The following is a 20,938-nucleotide window of genomic DNA, read 5'->3' on the forward strand; positions in this document are numbered from 1 at the left end:
TTGGGACTGGGACTTGTTCAAGTTGACAGTGGTATACTGCGACTGCCTCGACTGCGTAACAAGTCGAAGACTCGATGGTTATGTGTAGCAGAGATCTGCAAGACTGCTGCAGGGGTATGCAGGCTTGTAGGGCTGTCGATTGGCTTGGGATCGCCCCGCCAACAGTCAAGTGCCGGGGCGATGGGAATTGAATGGCTGGCCGGCCCTCGTGGGCCCTGCGGAGAGGCTGACAGCAGAAACAAGAAACAGAAACAGAAACAAAAATCAACACTGCATAAGATACAGTGGTCCAGTAAACACCATACACAAGACAAAGACATTGAGTGCCCAAGACATCTCGAGGACATCATCGCATCCTTTGAGGAAAAAACTCAACCACTTAGCCCAACTTCTAATCGCTCTTGCAGCGTGCACCGAGACAACAGCTTATTCCACATCTGAGCAAGTGCGAGGCGTCGACGTCATCAGCCTCCCGGAAACGCTCATACCGCAGTCACAGCCTTCAGACATCGCCTTCACTGCCTCCCTGAGCCGCCCATTGCTCTGTCTGTTCTCGACATCTCTTGTGCTTTTTCATCCTCATACTCATCCTCATCCTCGCCAGTCATCTTCCAACGTTATTGTTGTATCAACAATCCAACCACTGCACCCACATCACCCTGTACTGTATTGTGGTTGATCACTCCACCAGAGATCGTACTCCACATCCCGCAGCTCAACCGCCACTCCAGCACAGACGCGGCAACGTGAACCCACTCGCCACCCACTGCATACCTCCACCTGGATATCCCATACTGTGCTTATCGCGCCATGGAGATCATCCAAATAGCCATTCGAGCCCTGCAGCTCCTCTGGATCATCATCTTGACCGCCCTCCTCGGAAATGTCATCGCAACCAGCAACAATGGCTCCTTCGTCTCCGCCGCAGCCGTGAACTTCTCCATGTTTGTCACCGTCCTGGGCTGGCTCGTGACCCTCTACGGGCTCGCCGTGGCCTTTGTCGAGTCGCTCGCCATCCCCATTGTCGTCATGGCCACCGACGCCTTGGTCGTGCTCTTCACCTTCATTGACGCCGTCGTCCTGGCCGCGCTGCTGGGCGTGCCAAAGTGCGGGAATGAGGACAATGAGAAGAAGTGCCGCGAGCTGCAGGCCAGCACCGTCTTCATGTGGTTCTTATTCATCACCTTCGCGGCCTCCATGGCCCTTGCGCTGATGGGCTACCGGAGGGGCGGCGGCTCGATCCGGTCAGGCGGCCCTCACATGGCGCAGGTTAAGGTCTAAGCAGGTGCGACGGTCTGGCAGAGCCGCCGCGATGGCCATGAAGGGTATGATAGTCACGAATATGTCATGACGGGACGGACGGTCGGAAAACAAGGGATGAAAGGTTGGGACATCGGATAGGGCGGACGGCAGTGCTAGGCGCCGAAAATGATCACGACAGGCAGGTCTGAGTGCTTAGGCGGCGTTAAAGGCAAAACCCCGGGAGAGGTCATACGGGCCGCATGCCTGCGTGAGACCAAGGATCAGGACATGTATAATGAGTACTGGATATGGGCTTTTGTTTGACTGAATTAGACGTACCGAGAAATATAGTAATTGACTTGTAATAGGCGACGTTGACCAATAGTCCGGAACAAATTATCGCACCCTGCTAGCTCTTTATGCTCATGGTCGGAATTCGTAACGAAATCTATGAGACATGCCTGACTATCCATGAACACGCTGAGACTTCGGCCTCGAGGCATATATGGGAACAGCCTACTCAGCGGACGGGATGACCGGAAACAAAGACAAGTTGGAAACTCGTATATATCCCGCCTATACATCCTCATGAATCATTGCACAGTATCTATATGCCCACGTTTGCTCCAATGGGCGGAACTGCTTTGACTAAATGGCCCTGCTTTGGCATTCGATATGCATTTTGTGTCCTTTCTACCTCTAGTCGACGGCAGGACAATATACCCATTTCCTCTTCTTGGGAACTGGTAACAACCATGTTCACCAAATGCAGTCTTCCACGAACATATACGCAACTCCTCTCATTCACATCCATGTGGTTGACCCAGCCGTGGTTCAACCATGGTTCAGCCATGTAGTCAAGGCTTGGACTAATCAAGTTCCAATGATTTCCTGTCTGCCTCTGGCACGAGTTATTTCCTCGTGTCGCACACGCCGAAAAAAGGGCACTCCTGTTGTCGGCTCCGTCCTCCGTAACCACGAGGAAAGCCTGTCTGTGACTGTGTCGAAAGCATCGCATGCCTGATCATAACGTAGCAGCCGCCTCAGCGACACCCGCGGCCTGCCAGGTCTTCTTGTTGGTCCACCGTATGTCAACGTTGTGCGCCCACTCCATGTATCGTGCCCAGCCTATGCGGTACCTTGTGTGTCAGCAAGCAAGCAAGCAAGCAGAGCATCTCGGTTTAACACGCCGCCCCTGTGGGGTTTGTCTCTTCTCATGCGCTTGAAAACAAAAGGGGGCGGGGGTGGGGGGCCAACGTACTCCAATACGCAAACTTCCTCCCGAGGTACTTGCCCGCGAAGGGCACGACGACCATGGTCAGCAGCAGCTGGATCTGCTCCAGGCTCTCCTCCCACTCCTTCTGCGCGTCGCTGGGGCTCTCGCTGGCCTCGGAGCTCAGCAGGTCGCTGGATATCGAGGGCAACGAGTCGAGGTCGTCGTCATGGGCTTCTGAGGTGGCCATGTCGGACATCACGTACGAGTCGGATGCGGACATGTTGCCTGGATATGCGTGCGGGCGGCTGGCTATGCGGTGAGGAATTCGGGGACCGAAGGGGAGAGGTGGATGGGGGAGGAGAGCTGGTGACGTAGACAAGGGGCTACGGAGCTTGGTCGGTCGGTCGGTCGGTCTGTACCTAGACTAGGTAGGTCGGTGTATGTGCTACCTGGCGCAGTGTGACATTTGCAGCAGTCCAGTGCGGTGCCTTGGTGGTAGGTGGTTAAAGTTGGTCGGGATCGCAAGTGATGGATCGATCTAAACACAATATGATCCGCCCTACAGCAGAACTATGTGCTGTAGTCAACAGCCTGCAGAACAACTGGGTGCCGAGGTCGGGTTCCTCTGCTAGGAGGCGTTCTTAGGTCAAACTAGCTGGGGGCAAGGGTGCTGTTTCAACATCCCGCCCGCCTAGCAGGGGAATCTTTGGAGGCTCTCAGCGGGTCAGCTGACTCGGCCCGGGTCCCCTCCCAGAGCTGGGAGTTCGTCCTGAGGATGACTGATAGACGTGCATTTCGTCATTGTGCGAGGAATTGCAGAGCGCGATAAGTTCGCCTTACCGTCCCTCCAAACGCCGTTCTTACTCATAGATGCGCCCCTCGTCATCGGCATCCGACTCATATCGCAGACTCACTTCTGCAAAACGCCCACAAAAGATCACAAAAGGGAGACTTGGAGGCCCCGAATACGCACTACAGCAGCGTACCTACCACCCAAAAATCAAGACCAGCCCAGTCTTCACTCTGATTGATCAGCCAGCCAGCGGGCCACACATTAGAAGGAGGTAAATCTGAGTGCTGTCTAACGAAGAACGACAAGATGGCGAACGAGGTACGTCCAGCAGCTTAGTCCGGGTTGTCGATGAGAGATACGGTCTGCCTCTTCCCCTCCCCGTCTGCATCTTGCCTTGCCTCGCACTGCATAGCGCTCTCGAGTCGAGGCCCATTTTCCCGAACACCCTTTCACCCTAGGCACAGGCGTGCCCAGGTAGGTACTGGTACAGGCTCAGGCACAGGCTCAGGCTCAGGCTCTGAACAAAGAGGAGCCAGTGCCACACACACCTTGTCTGTTGCAGGTTCAGCGCCGCGCAGCGCAGCACACCACCCCCGAGCTCCCCTGCTCCAGGCCAGGCCAGACTCCAGTTCCGGCAGCCCTGGCCACCCCTGCTCGCCCGCTTGCCTAGCCCCGCCAAAAAAAGCAGGCCATTAGAGTTGACTCACTCCACACATCATCAACACCTGTCGTCTTTCAACGGACTACCATACCCTTCACTGCATCCTCGCAGCACAATCCGGTCTCCCTTGTGCTCTTTCCTATCTCTCGTCAACGAGCAAGCCTCGATTCGGAATCGCAATCGTCCCCACACTAAACCTCTCCACCCCAGGAGCAACCCGACACGTCGAGACCCGCGCGTAAATCCGTCGCATTCACCGAAGAGAAACTCGTCGTCGGTGCCGACGGCAGCGTCGAAATCATGTCTACTCCTAACGAGGAGAAGGATACCGCCTTGGTCAGTGACAATCATCCCCGTTGCCCCCGGTCTGGCCATGCGGCCAGGAGCCAAAGAATCAAGCTGTTTGCTGACATCCCGCACAGTCTCACAGTCCGTCCACCGAGCCACTATCAGAGACCCTCGCGTCGACTAATCCCTCCGCAGCTCCCGCCGAGACCGAGACCCCTCCCCCCGAGGCCGGCGATGATGGCCTCGACTTGGGCCTCATGAAGAAGAAGAAGAAGAAGGTCAAGATCGCCGACGACGCCGAGCCAGCTGGAGACGACGCTGCTGCTGAAGGCGACGGTGGACTCGGTACATAACCCCGCCCCTCACGTGAACAACCGCTCGGTAGGGTCGACTTGGCTGACACTTTTGGCAACAGACCTGGGTATCAAGAAGAAGAAGAAGAAGCCCAAGGCGAAGGAGGGCGATGACGACTTCGCGGCCAAGCTTGCTGCGCTGGACCTCGACAAGGAAGGTGGCGATGCCGCTGCTGAGGAGCAAGCCCAAGACGGTGACATGTTAGTGTCTCTCCCTGGCCACTCCACACCTCCATGGCCTCGTGCTGGACGTTTTACTTCTGCTGGCTGGCGCGACAAAGCACACAGAGTGGGCATCACACTTGAAGGTTACGCATACTGACCAGATCTCCTTCAACAGGAAAGTAGGAACTGGTATCTGGAAGCACGATGACACAACACCCATCAAATACGATCTTCTCTTGGTATGTCGCTCTTCTGGCCGGGTTTCTGTCTGACGACGACCTAATCGCTAACACACTTCGCAGAGCCGATTTTTCAGCCTTCTCTCCGAGAAGAACCCCGACCACGCCACCGGAGCCGCCAAGAGCTACAAGATCCCACCACCCCAATGTATGCGTGAAGGAAACAAGAAGACCATCTTCGCCAACCTTCCCGAGATTTGCAAGCGTATGAAGCGATCCGAGGAGCACGTCACCACGTTCTTGTTTGCCGAATTGGGTACGAGCGGCTCCACCGCCGGTACTGGAGGTCTGGTCATCAAGGGTCGTTTCCAGGCGAAACAGCTGGAGAATGTCCTGCGCAAGTACATCATCGAATACGTGTCATGCAAGACATGCCGGTCGCCCGACACGGAGCTGAGCAAGGGAGAGAACCGTCTGTCTTTCGTTACCTGCAACTCTTGCGGATCGCGACGGTCCGTTGCGGCTATCAAGACCGGTTTCTCTGCCCAGATCGGAAAGAGAAGAAAGATGCGGGCGTAAATTGGTCACTTTTTTTGCTGGCTGGGCTGTTTTATCTTGATGGTACATAGAGGCCAGGAAATGGTACAAGCAATTTCACGTGTCCTTTTGAGCACACAAACAAGTCATGATAATTACTCCTGCAGTGGTGATAGATGCTCTATGTGTCTGCAGATCTGTATTCTTCATGTCTCTTTTCTTGCTCAAGCACCGCACACGCCGCCCCCTGCTTCCGATATGGGCTGGTCCCGGTCAGAGCCCCCGCTGTTGGTCGTCGTTGCGGCTCAAGCTCACCCGTCTTGGACTCGGCAGTGGACATGGAATAGGCAGGGATTTTGCCTGCCGCAGCTGCCCACCGGCCATACAAAGACTTGTAAATGACGGCATGAACATACACTTTTTGGCAGCTTCATGTGAGAGAGAACTTGAAAATAGTAACAGTGCTCGCTGCTCACTGAGTACTCTTCGAATTTCAAAACAAAATGTTGGCCGCACGCTTCCGGTTCGCAGGCCAATTGCGCAGGTCGGTGGTGACTAGGGCTGTTTCTACATTATCCAACAATCCCGATATTGTACGTACCCCAGTCTCCTGCAACTTCATAATCTCATCGCCGTGACATGGTGATGAGCACTACTTATGAGCTTCAGAGGCGACATCTCGTTGTTTCTGTCTCGCTCATCTTATCCCGCCTCCCAAACCGAGCATGTCACCCATCTGCCCACCCAAATAATGTAAATAAAACTAACCTCTCCAACCACAGAAAGTCTTCCCCAACCCGGTGTCCCCCTCGGCATCCTACCTGCTCACCTACCTGTCGGCGGAGCCGCCCAACCCGGGCCTGGCCATCGGCACGACGACGGAGCTCCCGCCCACGCCGCGGTCCTTCAGCGAGAACCCGCGCTTCCTGCGCATCCTGAACGAGGTCCTCGCCCAGCACGCCCACCTCGACGACGACCTCCGCGCCGCCGCCAAGGCGTTCGCTAGCCCCGGGGGCATGAACCTCGGGGGCGGCATGATGAGGGGCCAGGGCAAGCGGAAGGGCGGCTCGGATGGCGCCGGTGGCGCGAGCGATCAGGGTGGTGCTGGGGGTGGAGGGGCTGGGGGGTGGGTGCATCTTAGCGATGTGAGTTTTCCTTCCCTCTAGTAGCTTTGAAACTTCATGGCTATCTGCATACCCGCTGACTCTCTGTTTTCCAGAGGAGAAACCCGCCAGACTTTGGAAGGATAGCATGGTGAGCTCCATTCCTAACCCGTGTACTTGCATCAAGGTGGGCAGTAACTAATACTTCTCTTCGGCAAGGCCCGAGGATATCTTCGGCAGTGTCCAGGTCGACAACCAGGGCAACGTCGAGGGGAATTTCCAGACCAGCGGAACGTACCGGATAGTGACGAACGAGGGAATGTAAGTTGAAACCAGTTCATTCTTCCTGTTCCGCTGCGATGTCGCCAGCATGACTGACGTTGGTAACCCTCTTGTAGACTGGGACTGAGCCCATACTTGACCGAGAAGGTCATTGCACGGTTGAAGGATGAAGACAAGCAGGAGCGAATATCATGAGGGCAAGCTTATTATGGACTCAGGGCTTTGCAAGTGGAAAAGGACCCTGTCAGAAGTCCAAGGCGAATCACTCTATGAAGAGCTGTAAGATAGCTTGTACATCAGAATTAATAGTTGAAAATGTGATGTGAAGTCCTCGGGCAGTTCAATATCTTGGAGACAGATGTGACCTGCGAATACCTTTTCTCGGAAGAACACAGTGAACAACGCAGATTCTTACGCAGCAGTTTCCTAATTCGTGCCCGAAGCAAGCTAATTAGAGGCTGCGATCTGGGAATCTCGAGTTCAGAAATCCAGTCTCACCAATATGTCATATAAAGTAATCACTGCAGCACACCGGGGGGATTCGCTGCTCCGGCGCAGATAAGGCGATGTCAGTCGGCCGAATCCCCGCTCGAAGCAGCCCGGTCCGAAGCCGGTTGGCTATCACGCAACGGGCAGCTCGATTCAACGTCCTTATTCGACATCCTAGCAATCGACGAGTGGTCTTATAACAATCACTGACCAGACCATTCGAATATTCCTGCCATATTTGCATCTCCTCGTCTCATATTCACAGTCCTCCCAGCCACCGCACGACATCCCAGTCCTGCATTTCTGCAGCCATGGTCCTCCGCGAGATGGTCGAGGGCCAGTCCGGCCTCCCCGTGCCCAACAGCACGCTCTCATACTGGCACAAGGACCCCTCCAAGAAGCTTCTGGGCTACCGCTCTACCCCGGATTTGCCCAAGGAGGTAGACACTATCATCATCGGCACGGGCATGACAGGGTCCTTCGCAGCACGCTTCCTCAAGGAGCCCTCCTCACCAGCAAAGGACGACTCGCTGCTGGTGCTCGAGGCGCGCGAGGCCTGCTGGGGCGCGACGGGCCGCAACGGCGGCCACTGCCAGCCCTTCCTGTACGGCGCGAGCGAGGAGGTGGCGCGCTTCGAGCTCGAGACGTACTCGTTCCTGGCCGGGCTCGTCGCCGCCGAGGGCGTCCCGTGCGACTGGCGGCCCGTCAACGGCGTGCACGCCATGCTGAGCCGGGACGTCTTCGACGCCGCCGCCAGGGCCATCCCCGCGCTGCGCAGGAGGGTCCCCGACTTCGCCGACAAGGTCGCCGTCGTGTCGGCCGACGGGGGGCTCGTGGACGGGCCCGAGGACGAGGAGTGGGCGCGCGGCCTGACGCTCGGGAAGCTCAGGCTCGACCGCCCCGGCGTCGTCGGCGCCATCGTGCAGAAGCACGCCGCGTCCATGTGGCCGTACAAGCTCGTGTGCCACGTGCTGGAGAGGCTGGTCGCCGAGCACGGGCCGGACACGTTCAACCTGCAGACCAACACTGCCGTGACGGGCGTGTCCAGGGACGCGCAGTCGCGCAGGTGGGTTGTCACTACGCCCCGGGGCAGGGTCTCTGCAGCAAAGGTCCTGCTCGCCACAAACGGGTACACCTCCCGGCTGCTCCCGGCCTTCTCGGACCTCATTGTCCCTGTCAGGGGCCAGATCGGCGCGCTGCTGCCTCCCGAGCCGCGGGTGGCGCTGGACTACTCATACGTCTTCTTCGGGAAACTGGAGGGCGAGGATGGCCAAGACACCACAAGGGACGAGTACCTGGTCCAGCGGCCGCTGCCGAACGGGGAGCTGATCCTCGGGGGAGGCCGGCATCTCGCCAAGGGGATGGCTGTTGGGGAATGGAGAGACGACACCGTCGAGCCCAAAGTGGCCACATGGCTGCGTACCGAACTCGAGCCTGTCCTCAACCTTGACCGGAAGGGCGATGAAGCCCCCGAGAAGGGCTTGGAAGCGTCGATGGAATGGACAGGGATTATGGCGTATAGCCGTGATCAGGCGCCGTGGATCGGTGCCGTCCCAGAGGCTCTGGGTGGTGGCGAGGGTTTGTACATCGCGTCTGGATTCACAGGACATGGCATGCCGCGGTGTGCATTGGCCGGCAGAGGTGTGGCAAGAATAATGCTAGGGGATGAGAAGGGTCATGGTCTTCCTCAGACATTTGTTGCGAGCGAAGAAAGGGCAGCAAATGCAAGGGAGACATGGGGTCCTGTTGGGACTGTTGACGAGATGGATACTTTGATTGCGGATCTGAAGCCTCTCATCGAGTAAATGAGGCACGGGCGAGCTGTGACTGGTAGAATGCATATCAAGAAGGAAGCGCTCCGGCAGTTTGGGTCCATGGAAGGATGAAATTCTTGCATGTTGAAACATAATTAGCATTTAGACACATTCCGATTGTACTCAAAGAGAACGTGGTACTCCCGTAGACCAAATAGTGCATAGAAATTGCTTAGAACAGCCAGGAGGATGCCAACAAATCGATTTATTGCAAGTAATATCAAGAGTACAGCTTCGTAAAGCCCTCCACCGGAGGCTGCAGCCAGTTCTTCTCGTCATACACCCTCTCACCTCCTCCCTCGATGATGTGGAAGGTGTAGATGATCCTCCCCTTCTGGCTGAGGTTCTTCTCACTCTTGTGGAGGATATTGCCGTGGATGAGCACCAGCGACCCAGCCTTGACCTCGCCGGGGATATAATCCTCATCCCTTGCCGGCGTGTCTGCCCTCTCACCATATTCGTCTCCAGGCGGGAACCTCGGCCCGTCGTTGGAAGCCATCTCCGTCCCTGCGTTTTCTGCCTTACGGACGAGCCGTTTTGAGATAGGTGCCCACTTCGTTAAACGTCAGTTTTTGTGATACACAAGGGGCAGAGCGATATGAAGAAGGTGCTTGCTTACCTTGTGCGATCCGGGCAAAAAGCTCAGACAGCCATTCTCGAGCGTCGCGTCCTCGAGCGCGTACCAGAACCCAACGGCGCTCGGCGGGTTTGTGTACAGGAAGGTGCTGTCCTGATGTGGCGGGACCGCGCCCCCGATCTCAGGCTGCTTGCAAATCACCATGCTCTGCAGACACCTCGGGTCGCTGTAGCCCAGCGACCTCGCGATCTCCGCCGGCACGGCCTGCGTGGCCGCGCCGCTGTCTCCGTTCAGTAAGCTGGCGAATGGCGGGCTGAGGGCGTGCAGGTAGTGGCCGATCTTGTTGATGGCCCTCTCCTTGGGCTTGGTCAGGTTGCCCTTTGGGTCGAAGGCGTCCTCCTCGAAGAAGAAGCGGATCTTGTCGCCCGAGGTCAGGAAGTAGTCGTCACCCACGTGATCTTGTCCGTCCTCGCCTCCCGTGCTGAACTTGGTCATGGGGTGGTCATCCAGGCTAAAGTTGCTCAGCAGCGAGTTTGTCTCGTCTAGCAAGGACTTCACCGTAGACGGTGAGAGGGCATCCTCGATGATGAGATAGCCGTTGTTCTGGAAGGAGGTGACTTGGCTGGCGGTCAGACCGCCCGAGACGTGAGAGGACACAGTCATTGTAAAGAGGTGTATGAATTTCTTCGAAGCTGAAGTAAGATCTTCTTGGGCCTGCTTCAAGGACGCCTATGTGATCTGGTTGTTGTCGTATTGTCGGCAAGTGATAAGAGTGAGTTACCTCGGAAATGGTTCCAAGTAACGGCTGACAGCACCCCACTCTGGGCAAGAGGCTAGCCATAGATTGTCCAGGTCCATATCTACAATGGCTTCAATTTGTTTGCACAATTTATTCTCAAGCTTGGCATTTTTAGGATTTCTGGGTATTGTTATGAGATGTCAGTAAACGTCACGTATTGTAGCTGTTATATTACATAGAACGTAGGAGAGTGGGTGCGGCCAGTGTTGGGGAGCTTGTCGATGCTGGTCAGCCCGCTTAGATGAACCAATGCCTCATCCCAGATGGCTGTCTCTGCACTTCATATGCGTTTGCTCCCACATTGCCAGCCAATCTTCACAATGCTGTATGCAATCCACTAGATACAGGGAGAGCAGACCCATAATTGACATCGCATTCCAGGAAGATTAATGATTTCTCAAGCCTCATTCGTATTTAATGGTCCAGCTAACGAAACAACTAAGCAGCCCCCGATTTAAGCTTGCCTGCTAAGATTACTACCGCCTCCCTTCCCCATTGTGTAGCCAGAGATAATGAAACACACTGTCCTGGGATACCAACTATGTGACCTCCTTGAGAAAGACCCATGGGCCAAGGCGCAAGAGGGCCGCCGAAGATGAAAGAGACTTGTTTGTTAATGTACAGATGTGATTGCGGTGCTGCCGGCTGAGCAGGCACGCCGTCCGTGTCGAAACGGCCCATTCACGGCGATGCCTCAATCTGAGAGATTGATTGCATGCTGGCGCCGAGTCCTTGCTGGAGAGGGTTGCGGTCGGTCTATCGGTCATGGCCCAACAACGATCAGGCTGAAGATTACTCGCCTCAAGTAGAACCCCCTTTAAGCTCTTCAAGGATGGGAGGCTCCGTTGAGATGAACCACGACTACCAACGTGCCTAACGTCCATAGGGGTGGAATCCCCTCGCACCACCACCTCGTCCACCTCCACGGTAGTTCGCACCAGGTCTGCCAGCATTCTTTGGGCCCGTAGGCGCGTTGGCCGGGGGAGCCTTGGTTGGATCTGCCGGCTGCTGCTGGTGGTTCTGGTGGTGGAAGCCACCGCCGCCGCGGCCTCGGAATCCGCCACCGCCACGTCCGCCGCCGCCGCCGCTGTGGCCGCTTCCCATGGACGCGGGGCTCATGCCGCCCCCTCCCATCTGGTTGGGCACGTTGGGCTGGGGCACGTCGTCGTACATGCCCTCCCACGACGTTGGAGCTCCGCCGCCGCCAATGCCGTAGGCCTGCTGCTGGCCCATGTTGTTGTTGCCCTGCCGGCCGCCGCGCTGGTCATACTTTTGCTGCTCAAACATCTGCTGCTCGTATGCATTGTATCCGGGCCGATTCTGGTTCCCGCTGGGGCCGGTGGGGGGAGCTTGTTGCTGCATGCCACCCTGAGGCCCAGCAGGAACACCTCCCTGGGCGCCCATCTGGTTCATCATCTGCTGCATCATGGCTGGGTTCATCTGACCGCCGCCCATATTGCCCATATTGCCCATTGGGCTACCGCGCCCCGCGCCGGCGCCACCTTGCTGCTGGGCCTGCATCATCATCTGCTGCTGCATCTGTTGCATCTGCATCATCTGCATCATGGCCGCCTGAGGATTCATGCCGCCCATGCCGCGGTTCATGGCCATCTGCTGCTGCCACATCTGGAACATCTGCTGCATGCGGTTCCATTGCTGTGCCATGGCCGAGCCACTGGGGCCGCCCGCACCGTTGCCGTTGTTGCTACCGGTCATCGCCCCTCCTTGTGAGGAGTTGTCGTCAAAGTTGTTTCCAGAGCCTCTACCCCGGTTGCCGAAACGGTTGTTGCCTCGGCCCTTCGCCTCCTCTTCTTCGCGCATGTTACCACGAGGTTGCGCCTTCTTGACCTCGATTGGTTTGCCGTGAATCTCCAACTCCGTAGCGAGACACGCATCCACACCGGCTTCGGACTCGAAGGTGACGAAGCCGAAGCCGCGGGGTCGACCAGTGTCCTTGTCCATCATGAGCGTAGCATCAACGACGCGGCCAAACTGGGCGAAATAGTCTTTGAACTCGGCATCGGTGGTCTCTTGGCTTACGCCACCGACAAAGATCTTGCTCGTCTTTTCCTGCTCATCTCGAGGTATAGCTCGCTTAGGGTCAATCTTTTGTTGTTGCCGTCTCGTCAGTACTCAATCCATTTAGACAATTGGAAAATGGGCTGATGCTCACTATCTTGCCGTCCAAGTAGTGCTCTTTGACCATGACGACGTTGACCGTCTTGGGGTCCTTGAAGGTGAGGAAGCCGAAACCTCGAGACCGGCCAGTCGCGCCATCTCTCATCACGGTGCATTCAGTGACCTCGCCAAATTGTGAAAAATATTCCCTAAGAGATTCTTGAAGGCAAGAGTCAGCATAAAATTGCTCACTACCTGAGTTCGAAAGAGCGCTCACCATCTGTGGTCTCCCAGTTCAGTCCTCCAATGAACATCTTCCTATAAAACACACATGTCAGCACGTTTGTTCCTTGAAGCATGAGCTTGCAAAATTGTGTGAAAGTGCTGGTTCGCGCATAGAAATTCCAGTGTAAACCGCCATGCAGCCAGCCATCACGGGTGCTAAGTGCTGCCTTGTCTCTCCACCCACAGCAAACAAGTCAACCTTATTTGTCCGGGTGCCTCAATGATGTAAGTACGGCTTGCTGCATTGGCTCCCGTGACCCTTTCTGGACTGTCCACACCTTTGATACACCTCATCTTTTACTAGACCGGGGTGGTTCGATATGGTGGCCAGGTCTGTAAGGGAGTTGGTCGAGTAGTCATCATCAAAGCAATCGTCATCGTCGTCCTCAACTTTAAGTGACAAGTAGTCCTCTCCTTTCACAGTTGGATCTAGGATTGCCATGGCCATGTTTGCTCCCTGATTCGTTGAGTAGGCTGAGCGGTGATCAGGTGTTGAGATTGTTGCTCAGTGGCGGGCTGCTTCTTGCTTGCTTGCTGGTTGGTATGGTACAGCCCGGAGTTCTCACGTCCAGGTGAGAAAAGAGGGAGCAGCGCAGAATGATTGAAAGCCAGGAGCAGCAAAGATTGTCGAAATCTTCTTGCGATCTTTGTTCGGACTGTCTCTCTGTCTCTCTCTTGCTATCGTCAAGCTAGGTACTGGCTCGAGCGCTATCCGCTTCCAAATCTCTTTACAAGTCCTGGGAGAAGAGGGAGGAACTTCCATGTCTTCCCTGCCCACAGGATTCTCTGTGGGCTATTTGAAGCTCCCAGAGATCATGGCAACTGGTGCCTGTGATCTGATCTATCGCATCGGTTGCGCTTTTCGGCTGTCTCTCAGGTAGTGTGGGGCCCTGCCTTGACTCCTGTCCTTTGATGCTTTGGCTGCCTGCATGCCTTTACTGTGCCATTGACCTTGTCTTCTGTTGGTTGAATGGCGCAGCACTTGTGATGCCTGTGTGTTGCTGAACACCCATGCGCCCACCTCGGCCACCGAGGAATCCAGAGTCAAAACGCCGCAATCGAAACCACAGCTCCAGGTCATCCCTTACTGTATGCCCAGCCACTCCAAGCTGAATCACGACATGACGAGTCCTTCGCCTCCCGACTGACGAATTTGTAGCAACCTCCGCAAACTAGACCACGGTGACGCAGCTCTGATCCGGAATGCTTCTCTTCACTCTGCAGATTTTACCTGGTGGCATCTCTCTCCTCCCGGGCACTCTGCTTCACGGCAGCCACAGCCTGGTGGATCCTCGAAAGCAGTGTCCCTCCAATGAATTGTTCATGTCGACACAGTGCCGAGATGACAGGCATGGAGGTGTAACCATTACACAAGCGCAAAACGAATCGGTGATAGGGAAGGAAAAGAAACCTGACTTACCCGTCCTCTTTGGCATTGGGATTCTTGTGCGTGGCTGCTGCTGCTGCTGGCGCATGGCTGTAGGATGGAGTATCAGGAGCATGTGTGTCGCCATTGCCGAGATTGAAGTCGACATCATCGTCGTCCTCCTCGTACTCCTCAGCGCCGTTCATGTGCGAGTCCTCGCCAGACATTGTATCGGCGCCATGCTGGCCGGCACTCTGGTCGTCCTCGTGCTTGGCAGGGGCGGGAGCTGGTTCAGCTTTCGGAGCGACAGGCTCTGGAGCAGCAGCGCTTGGCGCGGGCGCCTCGTCGTTGTAGCTGCATGGATAGTTAGCGATGACAGCTTCCAAAGAGTTCCATCGAGGCGATGCGTACAGATCGTCAAAGAGATCGTCCTCAAAGTTCTCAGGTTCCGTCATTTTGAATGAATCTGGGGTGTACTACCAAAGGGGAAAGACAAGGGAGGGGAGGATTAAGATCAGCCGTGAGGCTGTAAGAGGCAAGAAAATGAATGGATGAATGAGTAAACTGCAGCTATCGTCAAGAAAAGGAGGCGACGCGATACAGTCGATTGTGTCGTGATCGGCGCGGTCGCGGAAGGTGAGCAGGAAATTCGGTTTGATTGCGGTTGAGGTTTGAATCGACTACAACGGGGGCGACCTGGAGAAAGCTGGGTTGAGAGTCGGCTATCGATAAACGTCCACATGGCCCGTGCGCTCATTGGCATTCCTAGTGTGGTTCTACCTGAGTTGTGTGTGGTGTGTGTGTGTGTGCGTGTGTGCGTGGGCCTGGGTGGCCCGATAGCAGCTTAGCTGTAGCCGGAGAATTGATTGTCTAGGTGCCTGCCTAGGAACCTAGCGGCATCTTAGGCTGCCAGTGGATGGCGGGGGTCCTAGCACCCCAGGCACCTTGTTAGGGGCCCTCTACAAGTGGGCTTTCCACAGCCAACGGCGAAACCGAGCTCAGGCAAGCGGGCGTTCGATCAGTCGCAGCAGTGCGGGTGCAAGTGGATATCTCGAGGCAGTCTGCTACATTGGAAGGATGCACGATCTAGACTACGAACCAACAGCGACCATGAGTTGAAACTGGGTGGCACAGCTTCACTTGCTCCTCTTGTCCACTGTCGTCTACACCCACAATGTTCTCCTCGTCCTCCTCAGGGAGTGGCAAGAAGCCGCCGCCACAGGTAGGTCTCCCTCTTCCCCTCCCTCGCCTCCAGTGCGACAGGCTTGCGACTCGGCTCCGAAACTGACTTGTGGTGCGCTGTGTGTAGCAGGAAATGGTCCAAGTCGGTATGTGTTCACGCACCATTCCACCCTGACACTATTGAGATTGACAGCCTGGCCTTGCTCCAACGTAGATAGATCTGAGTAAGAGTTGTCTCGAGAAGCATTGGCGACTCGGCGCTGATCCGGAAGCAGGTCTGCCTCTCCATTCTGGCGCAATCCGACGCCGGCAAATGGACCCAGAAAGACGACTCGTGAATCCAGCCTGGTTGTTGGAGCAGCGTACTCCCATGCTGATATGCTCAAACTCGACTCACTGTTAGATCAGCCTCGTCTGCCTAGGTCGTCCCCAGTGCTGACACTGCCTTCCCCAGAAACTTGTCTAGCTCAGCAACGCGGCCTCGAACTCCTCCAACATCCTCACACTCTAACAAGCCAGCCTCGCCTCCGCAACAACGACACGCTCCGCGGCCGACGTCTCCTCCCTTCAAAACCTACATGAACTTCCTCTCCACTACCAATGACGACTGGAACGCAGACGATGCAGGCGAGATATATGACTACGATGACGACGATGGGGACGACTTCGGCTTGCCAAGCCTTTCAAACATGAAGAGAAGGACAAAGCGAATGCAAGACGCTCAGACGAGAGCCAATGCCGGCAATCAATCCTCAGATATAGACAGCTACAGCGGTGGCTTCCATTCCAGGCGGTTCTCCAACAGCGCCGACATCGCGATCGAGAGACCGACCCCATCTTACCCGGTGGCCAAGAAGAGCGAGGGCAAGATCCTCAGGCCACAGTACAAGGAGATCCTCAAGGACCCAGCTAATGCGCTCCACCTCATCAATCACCCTTCAACACCACCAAACGCCTCACCTAAAGAAGTCGACGCCATCAACTCTAGGATATCCAGGATAAATAAGTTCAAGAAGATCCTCCAGGCCTCCAGCGTGGTTCTCCCAGACCTGCGGGCAGCAGCATGGTCAGGCGTGCCGGAGGAGGTCAGAGCCATGACATGGCAGCTCCTCCTCTCATATCTACCGACGAGCAGCGAGCGGCGGGTGGCGACTCTGGAACGGAAACGCAAGGAGTATCTAGACGGGGTGAAGCAGTCGTTCGAAAAGGGCACTGGCAGCACTGGCGCGACGGCAGGGAAGGTGGGAGGAGGGTCACGAGGTCTGGACGAGGCCGTGTGGCACCAGATCAGCATCGACGTGCCCCGGACGAACCCGCACATCGAGCTCTACGGCTACGAGGCGACGCAGCGCTCGCTAGAGCGGATCCTCTACGTCTGGGCAGTGCGCCACCCGGCGAGCGGCTACGTCCAGGGCATCAACGACCTCGTCACGCCCTTCTGGCAGACGTTCCTCGGCGTGTACATCACCGACCCGGACATAGAGCGGGGCATGGACCCGGGCCAGTTGCCGAAGGCGGTGCTGGACGCGGTCGAGGCGGACTCCTTTTGGTGCCTGACTAAGCTGCTCGACGGCATACAGGACCACTACATTGTCGCACAGCCAGGAATTCAGCGGCAGGTCCGGGCGCTGCAGGACCTCACGGCGAGGATCGACGCCGGGCTGGCGCGGCACCTGGAGAGGGAGCACGTCGAGTTCATCCAGTTCAGCTTCCGGTGGATGAACTGCCTCCTGATGAGGGAGGTCAGCGTCAAGAACACCATCAGGATGTGGGACACATATCTGGTCAGTCTTTTCTCCCCCTTCTCTTCCTTTTCCCCACTTTCATCAACTACAAGTGCTGACAGCGTCCGTGCAGGCCGAGGAAAATGGCTTTTCTGAGTTCCACCTCTACGTCTGCGCTGCGTTCCTAGTCAAGTGGTCCGACAAGCTCGTCAAGATGGACTTTCAGGAGATCATGATGTTCCTGCAGTCGCTCCCCACGCGCGAGTGGACCGAGAAGGACATCGAGCTGCTTCTCAGTGAGGCGTACATCTGGCAGAGCCTGTTCAAGGGCTCGGCGGCGCACCTGAGGGGCGGGCCGTCGACCAGCCGGAGCCAGAGTCAGAGCCTGCAGCTGTGAGGAGTCGTAAAGGTAATGGAAGTGGGGGAAGCAGAACGGGGACGGGGAGCGAAAGAAGGACAAAGAAAGGGTAGCAAAGATGAAAAAAGTTGTGGAAAAAGCGGGTTGCATTATATGGAGGAGTACTTGGTTCCGGCGGCGGTCACAATAGACCAGGTGAAATACCAATCGTAATTTCAGGAAACAAATTGGCTACCACCCTAGCATGGGCACAATATGCATGTCTCACAGGTCCTCTCAGCAGATGAATAAGGAACCACCACGAGCATAGAATCTGTATTCTTCCATGGAAATTCACTGAATGCTTTAGAGTAAATGTAGCAAACAATTCCAAAGCAATTTGGGAGGACCGACAGCTGTCAATGAGCCACTTTCTTTTCAGCTTTACCTTTGACGGAGACTTTGTAGCCTGCAATGCTTTTCTCACCAACCCCGGACTTGGGCTTCTTCGCAGAGGTGTGCGCTATAATACAGAGATGACAAAAACAATAGTGGAATCTGGGTTTCCAAGCAAATGCGCCGAGGGCTCAAAAGTTGCGGATGAACACCACGCCCAAGATAGGATCCTTTTCCTCCCGCCGCCGGAAATCGCCTCTCCTCTGGGTCCTCCTCCCCTATCCTCATAGTAACATCAAACCAGCCTGAGAAATCCTCACGTCTCACGAGGTGCTTTCCTCCTCCGTGCGGGCCTTCTTGCTCGACTCCTCCTCCGCGCCGGCGGCGTCCCCCTCGGCCTTCCGCTTGTCCTTCTTGCGCACCAGGCCAGTGAGGTCCGTGGCCGTCTTCTTGGCCTCCTCGATGCGCGCCTCGGTCTCGGTCGACGACTCGCCCAACGCGGCGCCGAGGATGCCGCCCATGGGGTCGACGCCGAGGGCGGCCTTCATGTCGATGGGTGGACCGCGTAGGTCGACCAGCTGTGATAGGTAGACAAGATTAGCACCCCTTGAAAGAATAGTCACAGCGCCTCCACAAAGGGGAATCGGCAGGAAAATGAGATGGGGTTCAGGCTCACCCTCTGCTCCATGTCAGCGATAATCTCCTTTGTCTCGGTGATCTGCTTCCGCGAGATGTCGTTGTCCTCGGGTGAGTGCAGCGTCGCGAGCTCGACCTCCTTGTTCTGCAGCTTGAGCTTGGTACTCTCGATGGCCGCCTCGAGCTCCTTTGCCGCCTCGTCGCGGAGCTCCTGGTTGACCTCACGCGGCGGCGCGGCGGCTGCGTCGCTGCTGCTGCCGCCGGCTGCCGCGTCCTCATCCGCCTGGGCAGTGACAGACGCGAACTCGAGCGCCAGCGAAAGCTTGAAGTGCGCCTCGGCGATGATCTCCGAGTCCTCGCCGTACAGCTGCTGCTTGTACCTGAGCGACTCTCGCGCGTCGGCAATGGCGTTCGGGTATCTGAGACGCGGTTAGCAACCGCATCCGATGCGACGAGCGGCCGTGGGTGGGCAGTTCGCGTACCGTTCGTTCTCGAGTGAGATCTCGGCCAGGATGTCATGCGTGTCCGCTAAGCGCTCATTGATATGTCTGAGGCCAACATCTCCGTGCTCGTTATCTTCATCGCCGCCGTTCTCGGCCTTCTCTTTGCCCTTGCCTTCGGCAGTGTTTGCAGCGAGTTTCTCCTCCAGCCGCTTCTTCAGCAGCACGCGAGCCAGGTCGAGGATCTCAAATGCTGTGGCGAGGTCGTCATCTTCCTCTTCGTCCTCTTCACCCTCTCCTTCAGCACCGGCCTGTTTGAGTCACAAGTCAGCGCGTGCGCACAGGGTGAGGTCGGCGGCAAGATGTGGAAATTGTCACTGACATCCTCGTCCTCGTCTGAGTCAGCGAAGTTCTCGTCGCCCGTGAACTGGAACAGAGGCTTCTTGGCCTCGACCTCCTTCTTGTCCGCTTTTCCGGCACTCGTGTCGTCTGCAATGATCTTGACCGCCTCCTCGGCGACCCTGTCCGCCTCAGGGGTCTCCGTCTTCTCCTGTGCGGCAGACACCGGCTCAGCCTCGGGCTCGGGCTTGGGCGCGCCGTTCGCCTTCTTGGGGGCCTTCTTCTGCTTCGGCTTGGCGCCCTCGGTCGCGGGCGCCTTGCCGCCGAGCACGTCGCTCTTGCTCTGGCCGACCTTGAACAGGCTGCGGCCGTACAAGAACAGGATCTCGGCGTTCTCTGGCGACATCTCGCCGTTCATCTCGGCCTGCATCTCGGCGGCCTGGGCGTAGACCTCGGCGGCCTCGTCGAACTTCTTCTGGGCGTACAGGCCCGAGGCGCGCGCGGTGAGGTCGGCGAGCGAGACCTTGAGGCTCAGCGTGCGCTGCTCGGCCGTGAGGGGGATGGAGATGGCGGACTGCGGGGTGGCAGTGCCTGTCGCGGTTCCAGGCGCGAGGGTCGGTGTCGCTGTGCCCGGGTCGGCGACCGACCTCGGGGTGGTGGCAGCTTCGTCGGCCATGGTGGGATAGATGGCGGGCTGTTTGTGGCTGCGCGTGTGTGCGAGGTGTGAGGCTTGGAAGTGATGCGCTTGTGATGTCAGTGGGCCTAGAGGGTGGGAAAGGGCAGGACCGTCGCGAGAAATTATTCACTTTGCGATTGGCAAGTAACACGGCTTCAGTCTCGCAAAGCCAATTGAGATGGATAAATAACGGAAAAGTAGGGTTGGAAAAGGAAGAGCTGGAGATCTGAGTTTGCGCAACAGCAGGCACTGGCAGGTAATGGCGGGCTGGGGTGGTCTTATGGTCTGGGGGACCCTGAAGCTTGTGACGCGAAGAGCTGCTTGCCAGTCCTGGGCAGACGCGTCCTAATTGGCGGGTGGGCCCGGGGGCAGCTCAGCAAGGGAGCAGCAGGGGGCAGGGAGCAGCTTTGGGGAAGCTCAGGTGGAGCCACCAGTGGACCCAGGCACGTCAGACCCCGAGATGGGCGCTCAGCATTCACGATGCACTCGCCCATCACGGGACAAGAAGCACGCAACCAGGTATCATGTTGTTTTTCCTGTTTTCTCAAATCTCATTCCCATTCCCCTCCCTATATTCCAGTATACACAAGACAATACAGCTCAGCACGGTACAGCCCGTAGGACACAGACCACGCTCTCTCGGTACCCAAACCGCTCGCTCCTATCTCGACCTGCCCAGCCTGTTGTCCATCCTCCTGAGCACGAAACGAATGCATCCCATATCCTTCCCACCCAAGCAGATTATCCTGGCAAAAGCCCTCCTGTGCCTCCCACGCCGGGTATCTGTACACCGAAACAATCCTGTCTCTTTGTGGTTCCAGTATATTGAACAAAAGAAAAATGTGCGCAAAACATCAGATATTGAGGGCCTGCTGAGGCTGGCTCATGAGGTTCCGCTTCAAACGCCAGTGTTGATGCAATTCAGGTCGCAAGCACGAGCA

General features: G+C 56.7%; 10 protein-coding genes across 10 annotated transcripts; 5 read left to right on the forward strand and 5 right to left on the reverse strand.

Moving 5' to 3' along the window:
* Positions 1 to 810: 810 nt before the first annotated feature.
* On the forward strand, positions 811 to 1,281 carry J7T55_013351 (non-classical export protein; the record flags this gene model as incomplete). Its single annotated transcript, XM_053141138.1, has 1 exon — positions 811 to 1,281. One exon carries the CDS (start codon positions 811 to 813, stop codon positions 1,279 to 1,281), a length of 471 nt encoding a protein of 156 aa, XP_052995694.1.
* A 985-nt stretch (positions 1,282 to 2,266) lies between these two features.
* Positions 2,267 to 2,738, reverse strand: J7T55_013352 (uncharacterized protein; the record flags this gene model as incomplete). The annotated part of the gene is made up of 2 exons (XM_053141139.1): positions 2,267 to 2,370; positions 2,504 to 2,738. The coding sequence occupies 2 exons, from the start codon at positions 2,736 to 2,738 to the stop codon at positions 2,267 to 2,269; spliced, it is 339 nt and encodes a 112-aa protein (XP_052995695.1).
* Positions 2,739 to 3,557: 819 nt separating this feature from the next.
* Positions 3,558 to 5,476, forward strand: J7T55_013353 (eukaryotic translation initiation factor 2 beta subunit; the record flags this gene model as incomplete). The annotated part of the gene is made up of 6 exons (XM_053141141.1): positions 3,558 to 3,569; positions 4,123 to 4,248; positions 4,335 to 4,536; positions 4,616 to 4,754; positions 4,894 to 4,957; positions 5,021 to 5,476. 6 exons carry the CDS (start codon positions 3,558 to 3,560, stop codon positions 5,474 to 5,476), a joined length of 999 nt encoding a protein of 332 aa, XP_052995696.1.
* Positions 5,477 to 5,937: 461 nt separating this feature from the next.
* J7T55_013354 (uncharacterized protein) lies at positions 5,938 to 7,014 on the forward strand (the record flags this gene model as incomplete). The annotated part of the gene is made up of 5 exons (XM_053141142.1): positions 5,938 to 6,027; positions 6,217 to 6,579; positions 6,654 to 6,688; positions 6,757 to 6,858; positions 6,936 to 7,014. 5 exons carry the CDS (start codon positions 5,938 to 5,940, stop codon positions 7,012 to 7,014), a joined length of 669 nt encoding a protein of 222 aa, XP_052995697.1.
* Positions 7,015 to 7,619: 605 nt separating this feature from the next.
* On the forward strand, positions 7,620 to 9,113 carry J7T55_013355 (uncharacterized protein; the record flags this gene model as incomplete). The annotated part of the gene is made up of 1 exon (XM_053141143.1): positions 7,620 to 9,113. The coding sequence occupies one exon, from the start codon at positions 7,620 to 7,622 to the stop codon at positions 9,111 to 9,113; it is 1,494 nt and encodes a 497-aa protein (XP_052995698.1).
* Positions 9,114 to 9,342: 229 nt separating this feature from the next.
* On the reverse strand, positions 9,343 to 10,362 carry J7T55_013356 (phytanoyl-CoA dioxygenase family protein; the record flags this gene model as incomplete). The annotated part of the gene is made up of 2 exons (XM_053141144.1): positions 9,343 to 9,675; positions 9,742 to 10,362. The coding sequence occupies 2 exons, from the start codon at positions 10,360 to 10,362 to the stop codon at positions 9,343 to 9,345; spliced, it is 954 nt and encodes a 317-aa protein (XP_052995699.1).
* Positions 10,363 to 11,371: 1,009 nt separating this feature from the next.
* J7T55_013357 (nuclear polyadenylated rna-binding protein) lies at positions 11,372 to 13,349 on the reverse strand (the record flags this gene model as incomplete). Its single annotated transcript, XM_053141145.1, has 4 exons — positions 11,372 to 12,604; positions 12,672 to 12,835; positions 12,894 to 12,934; positions 13,180 to 13,349. The coding sequence occupies 4 exons, from the start codon at positions 13,347 to 13,349 to the stop codon at positions 11,372 to 11,374; spliced, it is 1,608 nt and encodes a 535-aa protein (XP_052995700.1).
* A 968-nt stretch (positions 13,350 to 14,317) lies between these two features.
* J7T55_013358 (uncharacterized protein) lies at positions 14,318 to 14,722 on the reverse strand (the record flags this gene model as incomplete). The annotated part of the gene is made up of 2 exons (XM_053141146.1): positions 14,318 to 14,621; positions 14,679 to 14,722. 2 exons carry the CDS (start codon positions 14,720 to 14,722, stop codon positions 14,318 to 14,320), a joined length of 348 nt encoding a protein of 115 aa, XP_052995701.1.
* A 719-nt stretch (positions 14,723 to 15,441) lies between these two features.
* On the forward strand, positions 15,442 to 17,570 carry J7T55_013359 (GTPase-activating protein gyp1; the record flags this gene model as incomplete). Its single annotated transcript, XM_053141147.1, has 4 exons — positions 15,442 to 15,489; positions 15,577 to 15,595; positions 15,969 to 17,233; positions 17,307 to 17,570. The coding sequence occupies 4 exons, from the start codon at positions 15,442 to 15,444 to the stop codon at positions 17,568 to 17,570; spliced, it is 1,596 nt and encodes a 531-aa protein (XP_052995702.1).
* A 659-nt stretch (positions 17,571 to 18,229) lies between these two features.
* J7T55_013360 (histone h1-binding protein) lies at positions 18,230 to 19,997 on the reverse strand (the record flags this gene model as incomplete). Its single annotated transcript, XM_053141148.1, has 4 exons — positions 18,230 to 18,484; positions 18,583 to 18,961; positions 19,025 to 19,293; positions 19,365 to 19,997. 4 exons carry the CDS (start codon positions 19,995 to 19,997, stop codon positions 18,230 to 18,232), a joined length of 1,536 nt encoding a protein of 511 aa, XP_052995703.1.
* Between the last annotated feature and the right edge of the window lie 941 nt (positions 19,998 to 20,938).

Source organism: Diaporthe amygdali (assembly GCF_026229845.1).
Source record: "Diaporthe amygdali strain CAA958 chromosome Unknown NODE_8_length_1307975_cov_65_857355, whole genome shotgun sequence".
NCBI lineage: Eukaryota > Fungi > Ascomycota > Sordariomycetes > Diaporthales > Diaporthaceae > Diaporthe > Diaporthe amygdali.